At 40.0% G+C, this 19,420-nt stretch overlaps 1 protein-coding gene across 1 annotated transcript in view; it reads left to right on the top strand.

The window, feature by feature from the left end:
* The window catches only part of bin3 (bridging integrator 3), a 31,256-nt gene that overhangs the window by 6,989 nt on the left and 4,847 nt on the right, over window positions 1–19,420 (top strand). Inside the window, exons 2-7 of the mRNA XM_026188735.2 lie at window positions 2,498–2,546; window positions 4,680–4,720; window positions 8,823–8,884; window positions 10,461–10,597; window positions 14,780–14,820; window positions 19,270–19,411. Of these exons, the coding sequence (XP_026044520.1) occupies window positions 2,498–2,546; window positions 4,680–4,720; window positions 8,823–8,884; window positions 10,461–10,597; window positions 14,780–14,820; window positions 19,270–19,411 (472 nt within the window). The remainder of the gene's footprint in view (window positions 1–2,497; window positions 2,547–4,679; window positions 4,721–8,822; window positions 8,885–10,460; window positions 10,598–14,779; window positions 14,821–19,269; window positions 19,412–19,420) is intronic.

Below are 19,420 nucleotides of genomic sequence, written 5' to 3'. Positions count from 1 at the left end.
GTAGCAATGATTCTCACAGTGACTACCATCCTCCCTCTTTCTCATTCTCTCCCTCTACTTGCAGTTGCCCTCCCCAAAGCACACTTCACCCGGTGTGTTTGCCAGTTCTCATGAGCAGCTGAAGAGAGTGACCACTTTTTTTTGGCTCTTTGCTGAAGTGCACATATTCTGAATCTATAATGTTACAAGCTTCCTTCATTTTTTTCCCCCCAAAGCAAGTGTGTCATTTGATACATTAAAGGGAAAATTCACACTAATATAGTGACAGTTTAACAGATCCTCTTGATGTAAGCACATTTGGATCCAAACTGCAGAGAAACTGAAAAACCCAAGAGCATTTAAAGCAAACATTTAAATATACGTACCTCTTTTCCTTTATAAAGCACTCTTGCATAATACCCTTCTGTTGTCTTTTTGCTGTGGATGTCATGATTTATAGCTTGACACACCCATTAAATAAGAACAAACTCAAAACCTGCTTCCAAATGTTGGGCAATCTTGGCAAAAAGTTTCCAATCAGTTCCCTGAACTTTTGGTTTAAGGACAACTATATTGATCTTGTAAGATCAGTCAGTCATTTCATGCACCGTACAAAAAACGTATAAACATAATTAAAAATGGCAACTCTCTCTGTTTAATTAATTAATTTCTTATTATTTCTATTACTTTTTCCTCTTCATTTTATACCAGTAGTTGGGCTTAATTGTTAAAACTGATTAGTATCTTTCATTTCTGTAGTGACTTACTTTTTTTAAATTGTAAGTTGTGCCTAAACTGTAGCTTAATTCTACACATAGACTTCAAAGTAAAAGTGTTGCAGATCACCGGTTGTAAATGCATGTGCAGAACAAAAGATTGCGTTAACAAATAGAACCATCATCACAAAATGTATGTTCAGCTATATTAATAGATGGGATATGTAGTCAATGCTTAATGTGTGGTTTAAGTCATAAACTTTCTGCTGATTTCTTCTTATACTGTCTGACTGGGCTGAAGTGCTTCTTTTATGGTTGTTTTGTCTTAAATCTTAACTGATCTTACAAGAGGTAGTGTGGCAGTGTGGAGGCTGTTTCTTCTTGTTTTAACTTTGGGAGAACACCAATCTAAAACTCTCCGTGTTTAAATCTCCAGCTGTTGTGCTTTGGGTAAACAATCCCAAACAGTTTCAAAGACAGGTACGTGGGTATGTAATGCACGTAGTTTGACATTACAGTGTACCTATCACCTCATCGGAGAAAGGTGAGTCAGATGAAGCTGAGTAATTTCTGTGGGTTTTTTTCCATGTTGGCTCACCCAAGTAGTGACATAGTGGGTGAAACTAATCCCCGAGCGAAAGCAGCAAAATGTTTTCAGGGATTTGTAACTGGTTTTTATTCTTTTTATTCTTATTATTTACCAAAAAAAGGTTGTCACCAGGTCAAAGTCCTTGTTATAATATCAAGTACCAGAAAGTCAAAATCAATGTAATTCCTAAGCCACCAGTGAAACTTGTTTTTTTTTATGTATTTTCCCCCCAGGCTTAATCATACTGTTTTTGTTTTTTTTGACCATGTTGAGTTTTGTGATTGAGCTGTAGTCAAAAGGATCTTCCTGACACATCTGTAGCTTTCCCTGGTTGCACAATAAGGTCCTACATCACACCCTCACTTTTCCATCTCATTAGTCTACACACCTTTCTTTTGACACAGCTGCTGCCTCACCCTGGCTGTCAGTAGCAACTGTCCATCATGTAGCTTAGATTTCAGACCATTAGTGCAACATCAATGACAACGTACAACATAGAGCAAATCACAATGATAAGGCAATGTTTTCTGTCTCATGGATATCCAAGGCACTCTGATGCGCTGCAGCAACTTATTAAGGCATAGGCAAGGGTTTGAAATGGGGATAAAAGATTGTGTTTTAACTAAGACGAAACAAGTTTTTTTCTTTTTACTGAAAGTAGAATCTCTGTGTCTTTTGCTTCCCGAGTGAAGAAAAGTTGTACTTCATCCTGAAAATTATGTGAAACTATTGCAGATACAGTGAGCCTCGTAACATGTTTTGGTGTTGATTGTTGTCATGGCTTTGTCTTTTTGAGTCCTGGTATATGAAGGTGGTTTGGGGGGGGGGGGAGGGTTGCTATTTTTTTGATGTTATAACATCTGCATTTGATTGCCAGTTGGGGTCATGTAAAATCACACAGATGAGGGGACAACCACTTCTGTTAAGTGACATCTGCTTGCAGTGGCAGCCAGATGTGATCAGTGATGACACAAAGTTAATGTACATGTCACTGACAACATGTGTGAGAGGAACAGGGATTGACAGCCTCAGATTGTCTGTGTCAGTGATCTAAAAGAGGCACTAATACACCGGTAGACCTGAGCTGTCCTTTAGTTGGTCATCATGCAACTGTTGACAATTTAAGCATTCATTAATCTCACCTTTTTGGTAATCATTTCCTGTTGCTTGTATCTGTCAGCACTCATTGCATGTTTTTTCGTGTTCATTTCAGGATCCCGTTCAAGATTGGACAACCAAAAAAACAGATTGTCTCTAAAACTGTAAGTCACAAGAACAAACTTTTACTCTATCCAGACATTCAGGTAAAACAGCAGTTTAAAAGCTGTAGTTGTTGAGCTTCACGAATGGCACAGACCACACGAATAGTAGTCTAAATACTGTCGTCCACAAAGATTTATTAGATGTCAATTTGTCTAAGTCTTTCAAGGGGGCTGAGGTGGTTACCTTGAAGTGACAGTGAGAGGGTGTTCTTCTTGCTGGAGAAAACCACTTCCACCATAATAGGTTTGTGGCCTGGCATTTAGACTGTGAGACAGGGATTCCAGCTTCCTGTGCCATCCTAGGCAAAAACCATGGAGTGGGAGAGATGGTGACAGCTGTGAGTAGGTCCAAACTCAGATTAACTCTGAGATTAAAGCAAAGTTTTACTGTGGGAGTCACAGACTAACAAACAGCTCAGTTTTATCACAATACCTACAAAGGCAATTGTATCATGATATAATTCTGCGGTACATGATGCATTATAGTACACCGCAATATCTATGTTTAAAAAAGACCTTAAAAAGTGAAAAACATTGTATACATTCAGTACAAGCGGTGTCACTGTTGTATGGATTATTAAGATTATTCTATAGTTTACGTTCCCTTGAGTGAGTGTGGAAGGGTCCTGATTTATTTATTACAATGGCTACCACACAACCAGAACAACCTGACACCAATCACTTTATCAGATCCAGTTTTCCTACCCAAGGAACACATTAAGGAGTGGTGGTGAATACGAGTGCATGGTTAGCACGTACAGTAATGCATGGTCAAACTGGTTTTTATCACCAAAAGTTGCTAGTAATATAACTGGTATACAGAAGAGTGCAATAAGTATCTGCCTCAGAATAGCAAGTCTAGTCTTGTAGATAAATTCAATGGGAAAATCAGTTAATCTCAGAAGAATGAGTAAAAAAACTAAATGAACACCAGATCTCAACACAAGTGCCCAACACCACATAGCCTGCAGTTACACATGCACACCCCCACACAACAGTGCTCTGAAAAATTCCAGCCAAACAAACAACCAAAGCTGGAATTAAAGTATGAGCGTCAACCACAGTAGCACACCAAAATGTTACTCCAAACAGAAACGTCCACACTAACCAAAATGTCCAAGATGCCAACAAAGAGATAACCAAGCTACTGCAAAGCTCACAGCAATTCAAAATAGTTAATAGAGTCAAAGCTACCAGACAAAACTAACAAGTTAAATATTGTACGCCAGGTACAAATTAAGGAGTAGTGACACATAAGTGTTCTTGGTTAGCACATACAGTAATGCATGGCCAAACTGTTTTTTATCACTGGAAATTGCTACTAATATAATTCCCAAACAACACTCCTCTGAAAAACTTCTAGCATCAAACAACCAAAGCTGTAATTAAAGTATGAGCATCAACCACAGCAGCACACCAAAATGTTACCAAGTTACATATTTTACAACACTATTCAAGTTTAAGTCTACAAATAAACCACTTAAACCTACTTAACTGAGAGACTCATTTGGCTATATTCGCCAAAAAGGATATCTGAAACCCTAAATTCATGGACTTAACAGCTGAGCAAAATACTAGTGCTGCTCTCTTCCAACCGCAAAAACTCTAAATTGATGTACCCGATCCAAACTAATGTTATTTAGAACTGCAATACTAATGATCTGAACTTCTAGAACTTCCTAAGATGTTAGTCACAGTCTAAAATACCATAACAACTTTCGGCTGTACTCAAAAAGCAATTCAATTTAGATGACCATTTAGCAAACTGCAAACTAAGTTGATTAACAAGGGCCCAAACTTTAATCTTACCAGTAGGTCTAAAGATCCTGGACAAGGAAGGAAGGAGTCCACGCAAGAGGTTTAGTTAAATATAAAATAATTTATTAAACATAACCTAGTCATTTTACCTGCATTTCAGCTGCTCAAACCACTGTCCGTCAATCCTGGTGCATAATCCTACAGGTAAAGACTGTGAATATGTCCAAGTGGGAAAACAAATGCCTTCTGAAGTAATCATTGTTGCTGGAAACAATTATATTTCGCACATGTATTTATTGTCCGTTACAATTTTTGGAGTCATTATTTGTACTATGCCAAAATGCTAATATACCTGCAATGCATTCTTTATTTTAGGTTGAAAGAGACTTTGAGCGAGAATATGACAAACTCCAAAAGTAAGTTTCCATTATGCTTTATAAGACTAATGAGGTAGACAGTGACTAAAGTTTCTCTGTGTTATTCAGAGTTACATTGGTATTAAAATAAACATTTTATATTTTACAAAAATATGCATGTGTTACCAAGTGTTTTCATGTTCATGTATTGTTTGTTTTAGCTTGGTGCTTTGTATATATTCAATATCTTAATGTCTGTCATTAGTCCTTCTGCCAACAAAAAAAAATCTGTAATGTTTTTGTATTATTTATTTTATTCTCATGAAATGACTTAATTTACAATTACTAGTCAGGATTATAAAGTAAATAAGAAATCTGAAATAACTAACAGTTATTTTGACTGCATATTTACATTTTAAGTATTCCTTTTTGCACATGTAGTTTTTCTTTTTTCTTTTCCAGCTTTTGGTAGTTTTGGACACTGTTTTTTCTTGACATGAAATATTAAGACATTTCAAACTTGGCCACAGCTGAAATATCAAATTTTTACAATTTAATGTCATCATGGATATAGAAATTCTGTTAATGGTCTTTATTTCAGTTTCTCTGTGAAACAAAGGCAAGTAGGGATCACATCATTTAAAATTCAAAACTTGTAAGCTCAGTACATCAGGCCCAGTCTTACTGGGAGGCTGAGGTTACAAAAACTCCCCGAGGGCCCAGCAAAATGAGTGGGAGCATCATTTTCCTCTCAGGTTTTGTTGAGTAGGAGGGCCCTTTATCAGGAAGGTGTGGTGCCAATAGACCTTATAGATGAGTCAGAGCAGCAGGCATGTAGAGACATTTAGGTTCTCCACCCTAGAGATCCATATCAACACTTCATGGTGCTCCTGTGGTCTAAATGCAGTATACTTAGTAGTAACTGATACCTGTGTTTGCAGTTTGTCCATCTGACTGAAGACATTTAAATTCTTCTAGTACAAAAATAATCTGTACTTTAACACTCTCCCATATTGAAGTATAGACCAATTTCAACATCATTTTAATTTTAGTGTTTGAATAATCTCTATGATCTATAACATAGAGAGCTCTATTTTCTATTATCTGTAGTACCAGCAGTGTAAAACAGATTTCAATCTCATAGAACTAGCCTTGACGAGAAGAACAGGCAAAACCCAAATGAGATCTGAAAGGTTACATGCAGATGTATATAGTCTCTCTGTATGTGCACACTTTTCCTCTATAACCTGTTGCATCCTCCAAATTGATGATGGTCATATCTTGCCCTCATATCCTGTGTACATCCTGCTGGAAACATACCTGATAATTTCCTCTGAGCCTGAAATATCATTTCTTTGTTATCTGCATGTAGTGTAAAAGTGGCTTTAAAGTGCTAGCTGATAAAGCATTTAACACAAGATCATCTTATTCCTTCCGCTATATATGAAGCATATTTGTACTTCATATGTGTTAAGTATAAGTAGGTATTGACTTGTGGGTTCAGACAAAATTTAAACACTATTGTGGAACAGTAAGTGAAATTCCACAACTTAACCAATATGGATCACAGTGTTTTACTTTTTCTTTGTCGATGTTATTTGATCACTTTTTAAGATCAATATTTTGTAATAGCAGTATAGGAAATCCAAATGTCCTAATATACGGCTGTGCAAGTCTATGTGAAAAAAGTTAAACTATTTCAGTGACAAACTTAAATTAGTCATGTCTAGAGGTATTAAAATTTGATTTAGTCTGGTACAATTCTTGGTTTTAGAGTGATTTACATGGAATTGCAGTTTCTAACCTCAGTCTTGTGTGAAAAGCAATGAGCCGGAAAGCAAATCAGAGTAAAATGGTCATGTTGCAATGTATAAGTGATATATTCAGCAATTTTCTTTAAAAGTCTTGAATGCCTTTCGTTTTCACCACCCTGTGTGGCATGGTGGCTGTGGCTGCATGGGTAGAAGGTTTGGGGCATAGGTACAAGGAGCAGCAGCTGTTCCAGTAGGTTACTCTATTAGCACCTTTTGGGAAGAGACTCCACGCTGGCATGGCACTCATCCAGGATGGCTCTCTCTCACCATCAGTTCTGACAGAGAAGGGAAAATGCAGCAGTATTTTTAAGTAGGTGGTAGTGTCTGGAACATGACTTTCACATGCACAAATAACCATCACAAGAATATATTCTGAGTGTACTGGGCTCAGAGCGCACTGGTTTGTTTACATAGTAAGATACTTTCACCCACTATCTTACAAACTAATATGCATGACTGGCAGGATTATGTTTTTTTTTTTTAATTTTCCTGATATTATATTTTTGCTTGATATTGCTTAGTCTAGTATTGCAGTCTAAACATTTAGTTTGAGTTGTCAAATATCTCTACTTTATGTAATCTCAGACAGAAATGCTAAGATTGACAACATATTACAATTTCAAAATGTTTATGACAATGTCAGAATCAGTTATCAAGTTGCGGCTCTAACAACAAAATGTTATCATATGAAGATTTTATGTCACGTCAGAGTTTAATTGATGCAAAAATGTTCTCAACAACAGAGGAAAACTGTGATGACCTGAACTTGTCACACTGACTCTCCTCGTCCAAATATGTGCTAAAAATTGACTTAATGTAGTGAGACGAACACAGGAAGAATCTCTCTTGATTACTAGATACTCTCCAAATCTTGCCTGAAGCATTGATGATAAATTTACTACAATTTGAAATGCCTGTTTCTGGATATTTGAAACATAAGCGTGCATTTTCATTAATTTAGAGAAAGCCTAATATAGCTTGTGAGACCTAGTTCTATCTAATTGGTGAGAGGGACACAAGAAGTTACTGTGGAGATTGTTCTGACAGACTGTTTTTTTCTTTCCCGTGGTGTGAACAGTATGGGATGAAATTACATCATTTACTGCAAATGACATTTTAGGAACAACCTCCATCTGGTCTGTGGTGATTTAGTATAAAATCCTTTAACGTCAAAAGAAACAAAAGCTTAAAGAGAACATGTTCTGTTTAAAAATATATATATATATAAAAAAATAATTTTACTATTTGTCCTTTCTTGGATAAACAAACAAAAGAATAAAAGAAAATCCATTTGCAGATGAAAATCTAAAACCAAAGTTGTCTGTATGTTGCATTTTGGGAGACTTGAACTTTTCTTTACGGTCCTGTAAATGCTGCTTTTTAATCAGCAGTCATTTTCAAACCCTTCAGTTTAACAGTTTAGATTTGGTTAGTGTACCTGTGAGTATCCTCAATCGTTCTTTGTTTCCCAGCTGCTAAACCGAAAAAAAATCTAAAACGTTTAATTGGAGCCGCTTGACTTCCAGTTTTGGTTTGCAGCTCTGAAAGAGCTCTACTTGTTCTGCTAGTGTCTTTATATCTTGTGGACATGCACAAAAATGGGATTACCGTTACTGACTTCCTATTTAATATTGTTCTTGAAAAACAAGGATGGAAGCAAAACCTGACTGCACCACATTTTTCATCAAATAGGAGTAGTGTTATGAAGGTAGTCTCAGGGGAGATTCTAAACCCCTTGTTTGCCTTAATTGATATAATGAATGGCATGTGTTTTCAGCCTCCATAGTCTGGTAATTGCCATTTTTAACACACATCAATGGAATATGTGCAGTGGAATGATTGAAGACGTTAATGCTTTTGAGCGGAAATGTAGTTGACTGAAGGATTCACACTGTTGTTAATTAGCTAACAGATTTTATGTGGAATCAGTCGAATGTGTAATTCCTTCTTAATCCATATTGTTTTATGTCTTTTTTCGAGGTTTGTGTTTTCTTTATCCTTGTCAATGTTTTTGTCCAACTGAACGGGTTCAGAGGGATTCAGGGATGAATCGATTTGAAAGTATGCATTCCTACTTTTGTAACAGTGGAAAATTTTTAAAAGTTCAGGCCTTGATTTCAATTTTTTAGCATTTAAACAGCATATATCAATTGATAAACCTGAAGGTATCAGTAAAACCAGGCTCACATTAGCAGATACCAACGTTTGACTGATGTATTAATGCATGCCTACAGCTCATAAAGTAAATCTTGACTTCAGTATAGGTTATTAATTAATCCAAGTTAGGATTTTTACTGTACTACGAGACAAGAAGCGCTCTGATAATCAGTCTTCTGCTTGTCCCACAGGCTGGAGGATCAGACGAAAAAGCTTCACAAAGACATGAAGAAAAGCACAGAGGCAGATTTAGGTATGTTCTGTCACTTACTTGGCGTTGCCGCCTGGTGAGCCATTGATCAGCACTTGTTCACCAACATACTTGATGTTACTTGGCATGTTTTTCAGGGCCAGAAAGATGTTTGGGTGCCTGTGTTTTTCTTTTTTTTTTCTTGTGCTGTGTTCGATCTCCAAATGATATGACATGAAACAATTGTGTGTGAGTCTCTACCTTAATCATTTCCTTTTTTAGGCTTTTGTAGCTGTCATAGCAGGTGTGTTTTTTGTTTTTTGACCATGTGATCTATATTCAGTTGGGGATCCTGGTTTACCATCTCTGCCATCATTTATCCATGTATTTGTCTGCCACAAAACTCTTGTTTACTAAAGATTTATTTGCCGATTTGCTGGTTTTGTGTTTTTGTATTTGGGAAGTGGTAGTAGATATGGCCTGTGGTAAGTAGTCACTTGTGGGGGTGGAAGAGCGGGGACGGATGGAGCAGTGAGAGACTTCTTCATTTCCTCTCCTTTGTGCTCTGCAATATGAATGTCTGCATCATCAAAGTGTCATAGCTGTCAGGGCCTCATTATCGTTAATGGATTCCATCTGTTGCACAGGTCCCATCTCCACTAACTGCTACCAAACAAAGAACTGGACCTACTCTGCATGTCAGCACTGCATTTAATACACTTCTCTCTGTATCAAGCCAAATGTGTTTATATGCAGCACTCTAGCGAACGTGCTGACAGTCATCTGGTGAGGGCCAGTAATGTCTTTTTAAGGGATGCTCCTGTACACATGCCAAATTAGGCTAAATAACAGAAGGCAAATAAAATATGTTAACTTCTCTTGCCTCAGGAAATTGTAAAGGACATGAATTTCACCTTCTCCCTCACTGCTAATAACGAGCCCTCAGGTCACCTTTTGATTTTCACGACCCTGTAATTAAAATGTTTGTCAGATCAAGCAATGTATTACTTGTGCAAACTGAGAGAGATGCAGAAACGCTACACCGTGATAATTGATTGGTTGAAAATTGGTCCCAGGGGAGTGTGAAATGACCAATGACTGTTCCAAATCTCTGTAAAGCCCATATTCAGTGCAGCTCCTGTCGTCAGCTTGTGTCTCCTCAGTGCAGCTCATTTGTTTTGACAGTGAAGCCATATACTGATACATGCTCTGTGTCTAAACAAAGTGGCACGAGTGCAGATTAACGGTAATTGATGCTGTCAGTGTAGAAAAATGGCAAAAAATTCTCGTTGCACTGGTGAATATTCAGCGCGGCAGGCAGCCCCACCACCCCCTCAGATTTTTACAATGGGGGCAGCACTGTGCCATTCGAGTTGTGCACTTCCCGACAGGCTCACTTTTGAATACCCTACTTCATATAAAGTGATGAAACGCTTAAAGCTTCAGTTTAATCCACAAAAATTGCGTCCACAATTTCAGAACAATGTAAGAGTCTTACATGGAATTAGATTAAAATGTGTAGATGCAGACATTTTCAGTAACCATTTACAAAATCGGTATTTCTGTTTTCACGAAGTTAACTGTGTTTTAATAGTATTTTCTGCTTTGTGTGTTGCATGCATATTTGCATGGCTGACAGCCATGTCTAAGGCAGCAGTGAAGATTTCCGCAGACCTCTTGAGTAACCCGCTGTGTGAGCAGGATCAGGCCTTCCTGGACTCTATGACTGCTTTAGATACAGCCATGAGAAGGATGGATGCCTTCAACCAAGAAAAGGTAAGACTCTTTCCCACACTTGGCATCTTTATTATATTGCTCTTTTTCTGTTTTGGCTTTTTGACACAGTGATTTTCTTCAAATCGTTTGAAAAAATTCCGTTTCTAACAAGCAAAGTAGGACACTAAACAAGGGTTTGTTTTTTTGTTTTTGTTTTTTTGAAAATGCATGTTTTCATATTTGTCAATATTGTGCTGCCTGTGGACTAAAAACTATCCGTATGTCTTTCCTTCTGCTGTTTTTGAAAAGCATCTGTGGTATGATCCTCTATAAGCTCAAGCTACTGGTTATCAGCTGTGAAAATTGATGCATTTGTGACTCACTGGTGTCTAAAATAACTCATACAATGGATGGGCCTTCTCTGAAGAGGAAAACATGCCTTGCCACAAAATTCACAAGAGTAACTCACAGCTTATGTGCTGAGGTCTGTTGTATTTCTTGCATTACTTCCTAATACATTTGGCTTCAGGTAAAAACATTTTTTTTTTTTGCATTGGTAGGTCACCCAATATGTTCTTGATGGATTACAGGAACTTTATTCCTCCCTCGGGGTGGAGTACCTATGATCAGCTTGAACACTGTAAACCTCTCAGAGCCGTACTTCTGGCAAACCCAACCTGAAATCCTCCCAACACTTGTCCCGTCCTTCATGTACATTTCATATCATATTTTACATATTTTTCTTTCTGCTTAGATATTTGCAGCGCTTGCATTTGGGAAACCATTTCTTTTTTCTTATTATTCTTGTATGTTTTGTCCTAAGGGCCAGCAGCAGACAGACCGGCATGTCTGTCTTTCCAGAACTGTAAGCGGTACAGCGTATTCTTGCTCGCTCTTCCACAGCTGTACTCTGTGAAGATCTCTCTGGCTGTCAGGGCTCTTCATATTATTTGCTGGGCGCCCTTCACTTTTTGATTAGAATCATCGCCACAGGTAGTTATAATGTGAATCATAGTGGCACTGCATGTGTGGATCCTCAAGGCACTACGCTGTGGAGGGTTTGAAAAGAGGAAAAAAATACAGGAGAGAACATAGGAGATCACACTAAGGCATATACCGATTGACTTTTTTCCATCTGTGTTTTCTTGACTCATTGCCCCGCTAGTAGGTGTTCTAGGCTTTTCACATTTGCTGCCTTAAAAATATTCCCCTTTCTTTTCATATTTTGCTGTGAACCAAAATGATTTCATAACCTTTCCCACAACAATGATCCAACAAGGGGGAGAAAATGAATTCCTTTGCAAACGGTGGGTAATGTTGTTATTCCATGGTAAAGCTGTAGTATAAGTATTTCAGGCATAACAGGCCATCTGTCACCTGGAAATATACATATTGAGCATTGAAGAGTTGATTTCATATTTTCTGGGAAACCTCAGGGGCTGGACTCGGTTTCCATAGATAATCAAGCTGTAACCTTCCTCAGTGTATATAAGTGAAGCAATGTCCATGTTCCAGAAATTAAAGTGACGACTGACAAAAGTCCTCACTTTAAATGAGCATACTGTCTTGAGCTGGTAAATAAATGTCATCCTAATGTTCAGTGTTTGTATATGAGATTAAGTGTCGCTGGTCTTGTCTCCTGGCTTTACTTGTTAGGATATACTTCCGTGCTACTCAGGCAAACTCAGTATTATTGTTTTGAGAATAAAACATACTAAAAGCACAAGACAGCATCCAAGCAGATATTCTGCAGCTGTCATTTATTTTCCTTTCCTTTCCTTGATTCTTCAGCTTTTAAGTCTTTCAGACTTGCTTTGCTCACGGCTCATCAAATTTTACAGGAGCCATTTTGAGTGACTAGACAAAGTAAAATGTAGGTTGGACTGAGCGTGTGGGTTTGTGACCCAGGGTGCATATGTTCCAGGACTTGGCTTGGTTGAGTGTTCAGGAGAGCACTCCTGCTGTCAGGGTGAAGTACTTTTGCATTCTTTAGATTTTTTTTCAATATCAAATTTGAATTTTTTTTTCCCATTTTCACTCAGTTTATTTTTTCATTCTGAAGGGGAAAAAACCTACGACACACACTTGAGTGTGAATGAATAAGAGACAGCCATTCTTCCTTTTAATCTGTTTTTTTTTAAAGAAGTCACTTGTAGTTAATGCCTTTATAATGTATAGTATTGTTCACTGTCTGTGTAGCCTTCCTATTTGTCTCTGTGACTGTCACTTGTTTGAAAAAGATTGATCCACTCACTTAGATCCAGACATTTTTTCGCTTGTAAAGGACAACAGTCACCAGCTGGATAGATTTTTCTTTGTGCTTGTTTGGTTGTTTTTTTAAACACACTTTTATTCAGAGTGGCTTTTGACAGCTAGGTCACACCTGATAGTCTCTCCACTGCTCTCAGTCCTTCTAAATAAAATCTTTGCCTTAACACAATGTTCACTTCCAGCTTTGGGCTGAGCTGTGTGGCTTCCTTTGTAGAGTGGCTACAAGTGAGCTAGAGGCAAAATAGTGATTGTGAGTACTTTCTGGTCAGTCTGTTGTGTGCATCACCTCTAGGTTTTGCTAGGTGTTTAAAAATCCAGCACAGCACTAGAACACCACTCTTAACTTCTTCCTTTAAGCTGGCTGTTGATTCTGACGGCAACAGCAGCAAAACCTTATTGCTCCAGCAAAACAGACACAAAAGCATCCACCCTTTGCTCTTCTCCGTGTTGAGACGAGATGTTCTGCCGCAGGGCCCACAAGTGAGAGAGCCAGCAGATAAAACGTGCAGCGATAATGAAGGCAGCAGTGGCCCAGGTCTGTGTGTTTATTTCTGGGGCTGAGGAGGGCGCACAGCCCCGCCGGCACACTGCTGCCGAAGCTGAGCCCCAGTGTAGATGGCGGCAGCACAGTAGAGGATGCTCCGTTTGGAGGGATATTGATTTCCTCTGCGATCTGTGTGTATTTTTGGGAGGCCTGTGTGCCGGGATGGCCTCTGCTCCGTGACTCACTGATGGAGACTGCTGCTAGAGCGCCGGCCTCAGGCTCTGCGGGGCCTCCAAGGAATAGCTCTGCCCCCCCTCTCTGTGGGAAGGGGCAGAGGGTAGAGGGCACCAGCATGCTTAAGCAAATCTGCCGCTGTTCTTCTCCCTCCTCGCTGCATGCTCTCACCTTAGAAGCAGCGGCACCGCTCGAGCTGGGGAGGGGGAGATGGTGTGAATATGTAAAACAAAGACAATGTGAATTCCCATGTACTTATTTGTTATTGGTTCTGTGTTTTCCCTCAAACCACAATCAACCATTTTGTACTTGGAAATCTGCCTGTGTGAAGCAGCGAGTGTTGCTGTATGTTCTCGTAGATGGTCAGGGCATTTTTACAAAGCACAGCTGCGATCTTGCTTCCTTGTTGTTGTGTGATTGACTGTCCTTCCAATAGCAAGTGAGCATATGATTAGTGGAGCTGCTCACTGTTCTCATGCAGCTGTCACTTCACATCTCCCTGCTTTAAATTCTCCTTCTCTGTTCCAAGCGTGTTCTCTCCACTTGACTCGATTGCCTGGTTAACTTAGCCGTGTTACGCTTGCAGATCTAGTAGCAGCAGTCATTTTGAATCTGCAATGTAAATGACTCTAGAAACTTTATTAATTGTGCTCCAACTTCTCTCGACGAGACTTGGTTCTGAGGCTGGAGGCCTCGAGATGAGATGTTCGTTTACTTCCATTTAACACCCCCCCCCTTCCCCTCCTTCCTTCCCCTGTCGGTTCTGCCAAACAGAAGGAGAATGCAGGAAAATATAAACTGTTATTGTTAAAATGTTTGTTTGTAAAGAACTTTCATCTTGTATGGCAGCCCACCCTCCACAGGAAATCATTTGGGCTTTGCTTTCATGTCCGTCCCCTGACAGTTCCATCCTTTTGTATCGCAAGCTCAATGAATATTCAGGGGTTTCTCCTCGGGGCTTGTGTACAATAAAAGAGTCAACGTCATGAAAGTTTCTTTGCAAGCCCCCCCCCCCCCCTTCCCCTTCCCCTTTTTTCATATGTGCTCTGTTTGAAATATACACAATTGTTGGTGTTTGTGCTGCGACTTTACATTGAAGCTAATGAGCAAGAGATGTAGAAGCTATTTGGTTCCGACTTCACTTCTGATGTAACTCAATTTGACAGTGAATAACAATTTGTAATGTCTCTTCATTTGTTAGAAAGGTGAGCAGTGCTTGTGTTAACAGCTTTTTATTTTATTTACTTTTACAGGTGAACCAGATCCAGAAGACTGTTGTCGACCCTCTGAAAAAGTAAGTGTCAGTTTCTTGTGCTGCTTCTGTGTTAAATGTCCAGCTTTAAATCTGAATCTGCAACAGGCCGCGGTCAAATAGTTTTAGTCTGCAATATTTGCATTTTTAGGAGAGCCAGATCGTGAACTTTTCGTGTGAAGTATGGTAAAAGCGATTTAGCTCAGTTGTGTCTTAAATTCCATATGTGACTGTGGAGCGATAAAAGCCCAGTGCCCCGTGTCGTTTTTACTATTTAACCTTGCTCTGCATATCTCACTAACTGAGTGGAAAGAATAGCTGCAGTGCAGGACCTTAGCAAGGCCTCCAGTGTAGTAATACGCATTATAAAAATGAACTGGGAGTTAACAGGGCTGCTGTGCTGGTAGTGTCTGGAAGAAAGTTTATTTGGTCTTCGTTCCTAATACTCGCCCCCATTTGAGGAGGCAGTGAATGCTATTCCATTCCTTAAGCCTCACTTTGCACACACACGCACACACGCGCAAAGCAGAGGTACTGAAGGGAGTGGCTGGACAATCCCACCCGTCTTCCGGAGCGCTTGTTAAGGTTTTCTTCCTCCTCCTGGCTCCTCCCAGGAGATTAAATACTGTGAAAGAGAGCATGTGCATACTGCTTGTATAGATTTCTATAAATTTGTGTTCAACTTTCTCCCCTCGTGAGACACTCGTTTTGTAAAGTAACTAATGTGAAGAGAATACTCCATCAAAATATGGATAGGTCAGGTCAGCGTGTGTGTGTGTGTGTGAGCGCGCGTGTGTCAACCCCTCTCTTCCTCGTGCGCTCTGGTGGCGGAGCAATGACAGGATGGAATGGTTCTAATTTCCTCTTCCTGGTGGGCGGCAGGCGGACGTGTGGGCAGGCTCAGAATATGGCAAAGGGCCCAGCTTCCTGGGCCCAGAGCTGCGGATTGGTTCAGGAGGAGAAATGTCTCAGGACACTGCACGCTCTCACACAAACATACCGACGTACACAAACACCAGCTCCGATTTTAGAGGGGGCGCTGTCTCACAAAGATGGTATTTAAGATCATAAAGTTAGGCATTTACATGAGTCTAAAACAGAACAGAGGAAGTGAGTTCATAAACAAATTTTAATGCCAAACTAAACTGACCTTTCTGTTTACTTTTTCCTTCTTAAAAACGCAACGCTATTACTTATTAGTTTATCAAAGTGTTGTCTATAGAAAACCAAGACGCACAAGCTGCTATACTTTAAAGCTTCCATTAAGATTCCATTAGTCCTCTCACTAATGAATATTTGTAACTGTTTTTCTTGTCTCAAAATACTCTTCTGGTGAACTTGTGTCATTGTAAAGACAATTAGAGAAGAGTTGAAAAGGAGAACGTTATGTTAATGGAAGACTTTCAATGGATTGTGTGTGTGTGTGTGTGTGTGTGTGTGTGTGTGTGTGTGTGTGTGTGTGTGTGTGTGTGTGTGTGTCAGCTACATGATTGTGTCCATGTGATTGCTATTTCAAATTTTGGCATCCATTCTTAATGCTTAGTGTGGTAAAACGCACAATAAACAAACGAAAAAGCAGCCCCCCTCTACTCTGCCCCCATCCTGCGTTCAGTGTCTCCTCTCTCTCAGGCCCAGACGTGCGTTTCATCCACTCTGCGGGGTCACTGAATGACATCACTATGTTTATGCGAGGGGAGGGGAGTGCGTGGGCATTGAGGCATGTGTGTTATCTGGGCCTTGTAACCTAGCCCTTTTTGCTCCGTTGCTCTTTTGGGTGAAATAGAAGTCAAGCCTGTTTTGAGACCTCTGCCCTGGGTTGAGCCAGGACTGGACAAACCACCTTCATCCCTCTCAATCAGAGGAACACGCTGCCCTCAGAGCAGGTTGTGGGGTTTGGAGCCAATGGGAGTTGTTGACCTTAGCTCTGGGGCTGATGCAGGCTTTTTATTTTTATTTTTTGAGGGGGGGATTGTTTTTTTGTAAAAAGGATGTTTGTTTTTTTACCATCTTATCTGGTGTTTCGCGCACTGAGGCTGCGTGAGTTATGTGGGCTTTAAAGCACTAGGCAAGTCACAGCAGATCACACTCTTTCTTTGCACGCTTTTTGTTTTTTTTTGTTGGAGACTAAGGAGATGTTGCTAGCATTTACGTCACAGACATTCTCATGGTCTACTGCTTTTAAACCATTTATACAACAGGTGGTAGTTATTTCACTTTCACACCAAGCATATTTTAAATGAAGGTGCCACGTGATGTGACCCTAATTTTTCTTCTGAGACCACGACGAACAAAGGTGGTAATTTACACATAAACAGGTCCCGTTCCCATATTTTTAGTGGTGTGTTTTAAACTGATTTTTTTTTTCAGTAGTGAGTTATGTGATGGTCATAGTCAAAAGTGACAGCCAGCCTGCTAGACTGAGGGTGTCTAGACCAGACTTGGGCTTGGCTGCTGGGTCAGGCTGGCCTGTATGTGGATTGGCCTCGGCTCATAAACACACTCTCTGCTCCAGATGCTATTTCCATCCAGCCCTTTTTTTTTTTTAACCACACCCTGACCTGTCACGTGGACAGTGGTGTATCCTTGGCCCCTTTGCAGCCCTCAACCATCTTAAGAAATCACCCAGACTAGGCTCACCGCAGGTACAGACCTCGCAGGCTGACCGGTAGTTATCCAACCAAGGCCAGGATATCGAGGGAAACATCCAGGGCCTGGACATTTCTTTTCTTTAAAAAAACCAAAAACTGTTATTACAGTGTATGCACAAGCACATTCAGGTTCTCATGTGGGGGAGGGTAGTGTACCGTTGAGTCACAGTAACCGAATGTAACACTGAAACTTCAGCGTTCAGTGTGGAAGTGACACTAATGGGTTAACAAGTAGTTGGCTTTGTGTCTAGCTCTTTTTCTCCTCCTCCAGCACAAGGATAGCATTGGCCCTGAAGTCTCCCTGTGCTCAAACATAGTAGTTGCAGACAGCGTTGTCCCCTTTTAGCGCGCAAACAGCAGGCCACCGTGGTGTGTCATGAGGAAATTGCACCATGCTGTCAGGTGAACTAGAATCCAGCCTTTGTGTTGTCTGAAAGCTGGTTTGCTGCTGTGTTGTCATCAGCCCGTAGGACTGCATTGGAAAGCAGTCATGCCTGGAGGGCAGTTGCATAATCCCTTGGCACTTCAAATATGCGTACACTGGAGCAGATAGTAGATTTGAGGATCGGCATCCACCCCTGCCGTAAACTGGGCCAGAGTGGTATTTTATAAATAGCGGTGGAGTGTGGGCTGCTGGGTTGGGCTGAGCTCGTTGATGTCACTGAAACACTACAAGACCACTCCTTGCTTAACTTCCTGTCGGAAACAATCTCTGCTTGTCTGACATGGAGTTCGCACCACTCCCCCATCTGGCCTGTAGTAAGGTGCACGTCGGGCAAACGCAGTTGTAATCCAGGATTTCATAACAAACTCTCGGGTTCTCTCATCCGCCACACAGAACAGGGCAAGGGTTGGCATGGAGAGGAACGTAAATCATGAAGCCCACACATTTTGTGGCTAATAACACTATGGGCCGAGGCGCACACAATAAAGTATTGTAGTAGTGTGCCTACACACTTGATAAATTCCTTTAAATGAGTCATTCAGAAAAGGCTATATCTAATTCTTTATTACGATTGTTTTTATTGCTGACTCACATCTGGTATGCACCTGCGTGACTAATCTTGTGGCCTGTTTTTGAAAAACAAAGTCAGTGCTTTGTGTTTACATTTTAGAAAGTTGAAAAATGTTCCTTTTCTTATTCAGGCGTTCAATATTTTGGTTAAAGCTATACCATTTGTTATAAATCATTAGCCAGATCTAACCTGAGTTTAAAGAAATAATGTTAATGTTACAGTCTAACTTTCAGACATGTTAACTTGAAAATTTCTATAGTTTTATTATTAGGTTAGACATGTTCTGTATACAGTTTTCCCGTTCCCTATTAAAAACAGACACAAAAGCAGTGCAACAAGTCCCAGGATGAAGCTCCGATTCCTGTTGCTAAGTTACAGATGAATGTTTTCCTATTTTTAGTGCTGAAGACTTGGATTCTTGTTGCAAGAATATATTTTCATTTGGAATATGATAATTGTCACAAAATGAATTGTTTCATGCCATTCTGAACTACAGTAATTAGATAATAGATTAGAGGAAGCTTAATGCAGAGCTGTCCTCTGGGGTTTGAGAGTACCGCTACAATAAGATGTTGAGGAGCGGGATTTTATTAAATCATAATGACTTTTATTAAGATACGATGCAATGCACAGTGCATGTCTACAAATTACATGGAGACGGGAAAGTTGTTTCAGTATTTTTAGTAACTTCACTTTCTCTCAGGGAAAAAAGAGGAAAGTTTGATATGTATGTCTGGGATCTTTTTTTCTTTCGTTGCATGGATTCACACGGTGCGCATGCATGTTGTGTTCAGTAACCTGGTTTTCTGTGTGCTGGTGTTTTTCAGGTACAGTAGTGTCTTCCCCAGCCTTAACATGGCAGTGAAACGTAGGGAACAGACGCTGCAGGACTACAAGCGGTTGCAAGCCAAAGTGGAGAAATACGAAGAGAAAGAAAAAACGGGGCCCGTGATGGTCAAACTGCATCAGGTAGCGTCA

This window comes from Astatotilapia calliptera, chromosome 12 (genome assembly GCF_964374335.1).
Source record: "Astatotilapia calliptera chromosome 12, fAstCal68.1, whole genome shotgun sequence".
In the NCBI taxonomy this organism is placed as follows: Eukaryota; Metazoa; Chordata; class Actinopteri; order Cichliformes; family Cichlidae; genus Astatotilapia; species Astatotilapia calliptera.
The sequence above is the reverse complement of the archived record's forward strand: the minus strand, read 5'-3'. Positions and strand labels throughout refer to the sequence as shown.